Genomic DNA, 9,856 nt, shown 5'->3' with positions numbered 1-9,856 from the left:
GCCGGGGCCCTGCGCGGGGCGGGAACGAGCGGCCCGGCCCCCGTGCGGCCCGGCCGAGCCCGGGGCGGGGAAGAGGAGCGAGGGGAGGGGGCGAACTACAGCTCCCGCCGGCCCCGCGGCAGGGCGGCGCTGCCTGTCCCGGCAGGGCCGCGCCGGCAGGTGAGCGCCGGGGACCGCGCTCCTTCCCCGGGCCTGCGGCTCCTCCTGCTCCTCCTCCCCCGGCTGGCCGCAGGCCCGCCCGGCGGCCGCGATGCCGTTCCCCAGCTCCGGCGCGGATGATGCCTTCGACTACCTCTTCAAGATCATCCTGATCGGCGACTCCAACGTGGGGAAGACGTGCGTGGTGCACCGCTTCAAGACGGGGCAGTTCAACGAGAAGCAGCAGAACACCATCGGCGTCGACTTCACCGTGCGCTCGATGGACATCGACGGCAAGAAAGTAAAGGTCGGTGGCGGGAGCGAGCCCGAGCCTCCTGCCGGGCAGCACTGGGCCGTGCCGTCCTGCCGGGCAGGTGCCAGGAAGCGGCGGGACGCACGGCACCTCCGGCTCGGCCCTGCCGAAGGCAGCTGGCAAAGCCGGCTGCCTTTCCAACCAGGGGTGTTTCCTAGTGGAGCTTTCGCTCAGGAGGATGTCCTGGGGGAAGCAGGCACCCTAATTTGGGTACATACTTGCTCTCGTGACTTCCCTGCGTCTACTTGAGGAGAGGGCTTGTGCTTTGCCTGCAGGGAGTTCTTTGGAAGATGGCTGTAGTTTGGAGATGTCTCTTCCCTCCAGAGATGTGGGGGTTTGATTGGAACATCAAGAAGGGAAAATCCCCAAAGTCTGCAAAGGCTCCACTTTAATGTGTGCTTAAATTGAGGGAAGAAGACTTTCAAGACAAACACCAGAAGAAATTGTCAGCTAGAACTTCCTTCTGTGTGCAGATGAAAGTTAGGATGCCTGGCTTTTATATATAGATTTGCCCAGCCCTGTATTAGGGTTCTTTACTCTTTCTAAAAGGCTGTAATGTTCCACATCTTTTGCTACAGTTGTTGAAAATGGGTTTCTTGGCCTCTTTGCAAAGCTAGGTTTACCCTTGGAGCTTTCTCTTTCGTCTGTGTAGATTGACTCTACAGACTTGTAAATGGCTTTTTGGGTCTAGGGAAGGCAAAGCCACACAGGTGTAGTAGAGTGAGCTGGGACAGATCTGGCTGCCTTCTGGACAAGGGGCTTCAAATACTGAGGGCAAGCACCTAGGAAAATGGTGTTCACTCGTCTTTGCAACTTCTGTCCTTTCTCTTACAGATGCAAGTGTGGGACACAGCCGGTCAAGAGCGCTTCCGGACAATAACCCAGTCTTATTACAGGAGTGCCCATGGGGCCATCCTTGCCTATGACCTTACTAGGAGGTCCACATTTGAATCCATTCCTCACTGGATTCATGAAATTGAAAAGTATGGTGCTGCAAACTTGGTCATGATGTTAATTGGTAGGATTTTAGTTTTAAATATTGTGTTATGTAGATTTTTAATAAGGATATAAAATCTCCCTCATTTCCTACCACTACTTGAAGCATCTATACACTGTGCATTAAGGAAGAATTCAGTTCTAATTAAAATAGATCATCAAGTGTGTCAATTCAAGCTTAAAAGCTTAAAAAAATGAGGAAAATCATAGCCTGGTCCTGACAGGACCGAACCCATTGCAGACCTTTCGTGTTGGAATAACACAACAAGCTTTGCTGCCAGGCTGGAGGCAGGGACCACCTTGTTGAGGTCAGAACTGCAGTAAGCCTGACCCTGTACTCCTGCTGCACAGGAATGTAGCAGCTCAATAATTCAAGGTGAAGGGGGATGCACAGACTCCTGGTTCTCATCTTTCCTCTCTGCTCTCTTGATATGCATGCGCATTGCTCTGTAATGGGATTCCCAGCAGGTAAGACAATAGATGGGGAGATGGCTTTTGCAGAGCGTGGAGTAGCCTGGCTTGCATTCCACTAGCGCTCAGGAAACTGCCTCTGAGGAAAGCAGTGGCTGGGAATTGCCGGGAATGGAACTGGTAGGAAGCCGTGGTTCCTTTCCCTTGGGTTTCATGGTTATTACTGCTCTTCCTTCCCCCAGGGAAGAAGCTGCAAACGAGAACAGTGGTGTGGTGAAACGCCGGAGCCTTTCTTGCCTTTATTTCCACTGGCGTGGCTGAGCCTGTTGCAGTGTGCTGGGAGCAGCTCAGCAGCCGGGGCTGGGGCAGCAGTGAGCCCCTGAGCTGCTGCCTCTGCTCCCAGCACCCTCCGTGCTTGTGCTGCACAGGAGATTTCTCCTGTCCTTCCTCTGGAAGAAGCAAACTAAATTCTGACCTGCTTCTAAATTCTGACCTGCTTGGAACTGGGGGTAGGGGAGGTGTAAATCGCTGCACTTTGGCTGTTTTTTTTTCTAACTTCTGTCATGAATCTAAAGAAAGAGACTTATCTGTGTGTGGTGGGGCAGGGGTGGGCGTTGTTGGGTTTTATTTTAGAGAGAAATGTTCTGGAATTAGTAAAAAATTAAGCTTTTGTTAAGGATCCAGCTTGGTGCTTTCTTGCAAAGCTCGTGGTGTTTGCTTTACTTGCATTGGCAGAAGTCGTTGTACATTTAATTACGCTTAGTCATGTAATACACCTTTCTAGCAGGAGGTTAAGGTTAGGAAACCTAACTTTCCTATCTGGAACTGAAGGAGGAAAACGTGGGTTCCTCTTAAGAAGGCAAATAAGCCTCAAGCTGGGGTGGTTTTTTTGGCTGGGTTTTTTTTTGGTTTTGTTTTTTGTGGTTTGTTTTGTTGTTTGTTTGTTGGGTTTTTTTGTGGGGTAGATAGGTTTTGTTTGGTTTTGGGTTTTTTTTTTGTCTTTTAGAAATACTTAAAGGGACTTTATGGGAGGGTAGTTAGTTTATATATATTCAAGATATTAATTTGATGAAAGGTTGTCTTGAAACTATAAATGTAGACTTCAGCCAGCTACTAGAACTGATTAATCCACAGGTGCTGCAACTGTCTAAATATACAAAGATATTTTATCTGAAGTGTTTAATCATAGATTTTGACTAAAGCACCACAAGTAAATGTTTAATCTATACATGCCAAAAGAAGTATATATTTTAGGCATTAAGGTAGCTGATCTGAATTCTTGTCTTTCTTTTTACATCACCCCAAAAGATTAAAAAAAAAATTCAACTTAAAGGCTACTTAACATTTAAAACCACTAGGGAACATGACCAACAGTAACTTCAAAATAATCTTTTACCTACAGTAAGTAATCAGATGAGCACAGGTTTTTAGCTTTTTCTTGGATTTCATCTCTTTTGCTATCATGTGATTTGCTGCAGTTTTAAACCACAGTCTATATTTGTGCCTCTGATGTTCTCACGACAGTAAGTAATCAGATGAGCACAGGTTTTTAGCTTTTTCTTGGATTTCATCTCTTTTGCTAACATGATTTGCTGCAGTTGTAAACCACAGTCTATATTTGTGCCTGTGATGTTCTCACATCTTGTTCTATCCAGTAACTCTTACTGCTAACATAAATCTATTGTTTAACAAAACTGAATTCCTGCACCACATTTAAAAATAAATTTTTGATGGACTGAGTGGTTGAAGTATTTCTTTGCCTTCTTTTAAGGGAACAAATCGGATTCGCTGGACAAACGCCAGGTGCTGTTTGAAGATGCCTGCACCCTTGCAGAGAAGCACGGGCTCTTAGCTGTGCTGGAAACATCAGCAAAAGAAGCTCAAAACATAGAAGAGGTGTTTACATTAATGGCTAAGGAGCTGATAGCCCGAAATACCTTACAGCTTCATGGGGAGAACCCTCCAAACAGCTTCAGTCTTGACTCCAGGCCAGTGATTGCCAGTCCAAGTGTGGAGAAGACCCAGTGCTCCTGCTGAAGAGAGACTTCAGAGAGAGCTCGGAAACTGCCGTACTTCTGAGGCTGTTTGATTCAGTTTTGTTCAGTTGATGAAAGTGTTTTATGTGGCCTCAAGCCATCTCTCTTGATATTCCTACCTTGCAGTTTGGCTTGTGAGTATTTTCAGAGATCATTGTTCTTGGTAGCATAGGTTGCTTTGAACATAGCAATGTGAGCTTCTGAGATGAGAGGACTCAGGAAGCTGCCAGGCCTTGCCCTAACCAAAGAGAACTATAAAAGTTATTGCCTTTAATTCTTTCCTTACATGTCTTTCTGTCTGTGTCAGAAGATAAATTTGCACCAGAGTTCTGCACTGACCCTTCTAAGCTGTGTTGCTGGTTTTCAGCACTTTCCTCTCTGGCAGTAGCTGTAAAATCTGACACGTGCTTGGACAGCACTAACCCATTCTGCCTAAACTTTCATTTAGGAGCTCTCCTGAGGTCAGGGAGGTAGCCACCCATAGCTACCTGGAGCTTAACAACATTTCTGAAAGAGTAGAGGATTTCACATCCTCACCAGACAAACCTGGAGACATCTCAAGGGTGGTGAGGCAGGCAGAATGATACACTTCTTCCTAGGGTGAGAAAAGTTGCCTTTCATTTTGCTTTGTAATAGTCAGGATTGTTTCCAGTACCATTCTCCATCTTGCTACATGGACTTGCTGGGAGCAGCAAAGCTTCAAGTGAAAGGACCTTTTTTTCATTCCTTCCTGCTAACTTCATCTTGCTTTTGATGTGCTGATTTTAACCAAAAGCCTTCTGTAGCTTGTGTGATGGGCCAATGGCAGCTTGAGAGTATCCCTGTAGATGTTCAAGGGAGTGTAAAGGATGGATGCAAGCTCCTGTAAAACTCAACAAGGGGTGGAGATGGTTTAAATTAGGTAAAAAGTTAAAAATTTAAATTGTGTTGGAGTGGTAAGGCAATGGCATGGGGTGCACCAGAGAGCTGCCCTAGGTGAGTATATCTCCTGCTGCTGTGGAGACTGAACATGGTGGTAGCAATGGAAGGTTTTTGATTGCTCCTCCCAATTGCAAGTTCTGCTACTTGGGGCTCACTTTTCTGTATACCTGAACCAAATGAAAGGTTTGGGCTGGGGCGTTTTTGGTGAGGGTTTTGAGGTTGTTTATTTTCCTGTTGCTTGCAAGTTTTTTTCCCAGTAGATGGAAACAGGGAAGGAGGAGGAGGAAAGAAATATCAGAGGAAGTTTTTTTTTACTGCAGTCCACGTGTACCAAAGTGTATCACTTCATTACTGTTAAGCTATGAACTGCAACTCCAACTCTGTGATGATAAAACACGGTTTGTGTTACATGCAAAGCAGCCTCGGGAAGGCTGGGGTGTTGCCAGCTTACCCAATGGCTGGCTGCCCCTGTTTCCTAAATCCTTGAAAAATAGGGAAAAACATGTAGCAATAATTGCTGGAAAATCTTGTCTTAGAAGCACAAAAAAATAAAGGAGAATGAATAATTAAGTAATAGTCTTGGAAATATTTCTAATGTTCTTAATGCTTCCTCTGGCCAGGTTCTTTGCTATTACATGCAAAGAGCAGGGGTTAATTCAGCTCTGTGTAAGCTGAGGGAGGAACCTGCCACGCTACCCACTTGCTATAGCCTGCTGTGGAGAAAGCTTCATCTTCAGGCATCCTCCTTCTCATGTTTGCTTTTTAAATCTTTATTCCTTCTTCATTTTTACTAGCCTAGTAGTTGCGTTTTGGTTTGCACATTCAAGCAAATAGCATAGCCTTTCACAATTATGAGCCAGCTTCCAAACAACTAGTTTCTACAGCTCTTGTCGCTACAAGAGCAGTCACATGTAAGCTTAATATTTCTATTCCTGGTGTTAGAATTTTTACTTTTTTTTTTTTTTTTTTTAGTATCTTCCAGAAGACTACAATAGAAAAAGTATTGCTTTCATCTCCAGTTGCAATCTTTCACTGGTCAAAAATGGGAGGAAGGGTGGTACCAGCAGAGTGTTAACTTTGCACGGTTCATTGGGTTTACCATTCTAATTTGCCTCTACTGTGCAGGCTGTTGTGATCCTGAGTGCCCAGCACTGCCAGGTTTCAGGGTTCTTGCTGTTCTCTGCCCGCACACGTGGAGCTGCTGGCAAGGCACGACCTTCTTGGCAGAAAGCTGTGCAACACAGGATCAGGAAGAACAGGCTTGTGACTGTTCCTTTTCCTTTAACAGGTCTAACAGGCTTCCTACTCCTCCAAGAAACTTAGTCTTAGACACTTACCCATTGTACAGCTAAACCAGGAGCGTGACCTCTTTTGGTTGGTTCTGTTTGGCGTTTTCCACGAGGCCTTTGGGCAGTTACACTGAGTGGTTTCCACAGAGCTGCTTTTCCTGCTGTCCTCCTGTGAGTGAAGAGCAGCACTTGCTAACAAGGTTCTTCGGAGTACCTTGGTAATGCTGTTACTTGTGAGGTAATACAGGAAGCTATGAACTTTTTAAAAATCCCCTTAAAATTTAAAAAAATCCCCGTTATTCTAGGCTGTGAGAACCACTAGCTTAAAATACAAACTCAGCATAATCTCTGTGGTTCTGCTTTCCCCCACCAGAGAACAGATGGAAACACCCAGCTATGACAAGGCAAAGTAGCACTATGGAGCCTTCTGTTAATGGTTTGTTCTCCAGCATCACATGCAAATTCCTAGTGCATCTTGACAGTATCACTAATGCATTTGTACAAAGGGTTATAAGGTTGTTGACAACGCTGTTTCAAAAACTACTACTGCCCCACAGGTTTCAGTTTCAAGAGCTGCACATTCAGATTGAAGATGTGCTTATTTGTTAAGTTCTTATCTACTGGGAAAAAATATTTGAATCTTTGCTGTGGCACTATGGCACATTACTTGCATTGGTGTCACAGCCAGGCCAGATGAGAAGAAGCATTAGCTATTGGTGGAACAGGGTAATAAAAATAATTAGAAATATTTTAAAATGTTCCAAACTGACACCTCCCAGAAGCTGACTAGTTAAAAGCCAACACAACCCAGCAGCCCAGTGATGTGGAAGACACACAGCACTGCCCCTGTGGTCCAGCTTTGCTTTGTATGCAGGAGACAGGCTCTCAGTTACAAGAGCCGGGGTTCTTATCTAATCATTCCAGTTAATGTTTAAGTATAGTTGGAAAGGAGACAATTTTCAGATGCTGAACAGAGGTGGAGCACTCTATCCTGGAGCCTTCTTTCAGGAAGAAGATGCACGCCTGTGATTTCGGAGGAAGAACTGGAAGTGAAGCTCCCCCAGCCAGGTGAGTGCTCCAACAGCAGTGCTGTTACAGGTGCCCCTTCCCCAACAGGCATTTTCCTGCCTCTCAGCTCCCAGAACCCACATTTGCTTGCAGGTTTGTGTGAGGGTCCCAAGCAGTCATTGCTCAGCAAACTGGCTCCTGAAATAATTTTCAAGCACCACTCTTAAGCAACTGTGTTAAGAACTAGAACTACACTAACAGGCAATGCTGGGATATCATACTCTTTTGAGAATAGTTCTAGACAGGCCAAGAGTCCCTTTGTCCTAAGAGTACTTCACCTTGAAATAGGAGTTCAGTTGCAAATGGGCAGGGCTTTCAAAAATCTTTTAAAGCACTTTTTCTAATGCTGCTGTTGTACATCAACCTTCACACAGCTGCTTGCAGCTTCTGTGGATGCATTCACAAGCTGCTGTAAAAGCAGGGCCTGACTGGCTTGGCAGTGAGTGACAAACAGCACACCCATGCATAACCAGAGTTCAGCATATTTACAGTCCTGCATTTCCTTGCTACTGCTGTGTCCATGAACATCACTGCTTATAGTTTTCACTGCCAAGTCTGTCTAGTTTTGCTAACCTGAAGTGAGGCTCACCACAACTACAGTTTAAAGCCTTTCTAATGCTAGCAATTAAACTGACTTTGTAGTTACTTGATCCCTGCAGCACAGTTCTGTATTGTATCTCGGTCCTAAAGGATTACATGTAAATTCCCATTTTAAATTGCTGCAGCACGAATAATTTCATCTACACAAGTTTTGTTCCCCATAGCTCGTGGTACCCTCCAAATACAAATCTCCTCTGTATCTGCAGTAGTAGGAAAGTTACTTTGTATTTCATTAAATGAACCAGGTATTTCCTCAAAGATTACAGTCCACCTTGGGCCACAAAGGCCAGCTGTGCTACCACCATTTGAACTAAAGCAGCCCAAGTTGTAACAAGTGCTCTTACCCTGTATGATCACATTCAGAGCAGGGAGAACAGGTAGCACGCTTACTCTGCACTTTCCACAAGAGGCAAAGGTCTGTATCAAACTAAATGTATGTATTCTGGCCTAGGGAGTAAAGCCAAGGCACCTTAAGTGACAGCATCCATCTTGTACTAAAGATTTTTGATGAGAAATTAAGATTCTGTTGGTGGAAATGTATGGAGACTTCATACCCTTTTCACCTTGATGCTATTCTCATTGGCCTTTTCAGTTTCTGTACCTTAAGTATTTCCTTGAAGAGAATGTAGCACAGCCAAAGTTGTCACCCTCCATCTTCTTACATTATAAGCTTAATTCTACTGAATTTGTTCCTGTTCTCACAGAGGAAGAACATAGCAGCTTACTAACATACTTATTACTATTTTCAGCTGTCCCAGTCTGGGTTGGTGGGGGTGGGAATCACAATGCTCCAGCCACCTTAGAAACAAGGCTCACACAGCACAGTTCGGATGGGAAGCAGCACCCAGCAGCGCTGGCTTGGGGACAAACACAGGCAGTTCCTGAACCTGCACAACAGGAACCATAACATACTTATTGCTATTTTCAGCTGTCCCAGTCTGGGTTGGTGGGGGTGGGAATCACAATGCTCCAGCCACCTTAGAAACAAGGCTCACACAGCACAGTTCGGATGGGAAGCAGCACCCAGCAGCGCTGGCTTGGGGACAAACACAGGCAGTTCCTGAACCTGCACAACAGTTCAGGTTCAGCACAGTTCAGAGCAAGAGGAGCCATTTGTCATGCTGCCCATGAACACATTAGTGGCTGTGCAGCTCCACCCACCGGCCTACACCAAAGCACATCACTCATCTGGGCATTGTCAGCCTCCTCTGTAATGTGTACGGGAGGAAGCTTTAGAAGCACCAGCAGCCACCACTGTGCCACATGTACACCCAGGCAGGGAGTAAAGCACGCCACTCCCGACCCCTTATGAAAGCAAGCTCACACACGTGCTGTGGCTGGTAAGTTCATTGCCTTTTTCCACCTTATCAGAACACAGCTTTGTTACAAACTCACATTTGAATGAAGCATTCCAATAGGATATAACAACTTTTGTTCACCATGTAGGGCAGGGAGGCTTTAACTTTTTCTGGTTTTCTCCCTTTTATCAGTTTAAAGTGTAATTTGCTCAAATTACATTACTTTCCTCCCTCTGCTACTTGGCCCCTGGGGAAAAAAACCAAAACAAACTGAACAAAGCAAAAATGGCTTTACTCTGTTCACTTCAACTTTTTTTAAATCATGTCCCCAGCAGTTTACTTCCAACTTCGTGTATTTCTGCAGAAAAATTTCTATCTGAACACAAGCATGTGGAGTCTCAGGAAGTGGCCTGTATGCTACAGCATGACAATAGGAAACTATGGATAAGAGTATGTCCTGCAGCTGGCTTTGTCCAGTGCAAATAAAATTAACACAACAGTGGAGGACTGACTTCTGAAAAAGCAAGACACGTCAGTTCTTACTAATGATCCCAGATATTCCTTCATCAGCTGTCTCAGTTGTCCCTTTGGAATGTGTCTCCTGCATTACAGGCTCTCTGCTGGAAAGGCTCTAACAATGCTGGAATTCTGTATTAAGCATAATACAGTTCTGCAGGAGTTAAGAGTAAGTGACATAAGTGCCTTTGTATTTACAGAAACACACACAAATATAATCAAGTTAAAAACCAGAACCTTCAAACTTAAAAAGAATAGGCTGACTTCTTG

General features: G+C 45.1%; 1 protein-coding gene across 1 annotated transcript; it reads left to right on the top strand.

Annotated features, from left to right (window-relative positions):
- Positions 1-6: 6 nt before the first annotated feature.
- Positions 7-5,386, top strand: RAB19 (RAB19, member RAS oncogene family). The gene is made up of 3 exons (XM_039707857.1): positions 7-445; positions 1,286-1,469; positions 3,630-5,386. Exons 1-3 carry the CDS (start codon positions 251-253, stop codon positions 3,893-3,895), a joined length of 645 nt encoding a protein of 214 aa, XP_039563791.1. The 5' UTR covers positions 7-250; the 3' UTR covers positions 3,896-5,386.
- Positions 5,387-9,856: the final 4,470 nt, after the last annotated feature.

Source organism: Passer montanus, unplaced genomic scaffold (genome assembly GCF_014805655.1).
Source record: "Passer montanus isolate IOZ18808 unplaced genomic scaffold, ASM1480565v1 scaffold20, whole genome shotgun sequence".
Taxonomy (NCBI): Eukaryota; Metazoa; Chordata; class Aves; order Passeriformes; family Passeridae; genus Passer; species Passer montanus.
The sequence above is the reverse complement of the archived record's forward strand: the minus strand, read 5'-3'. Positions and strand labels throughout refer to the sequence as shown.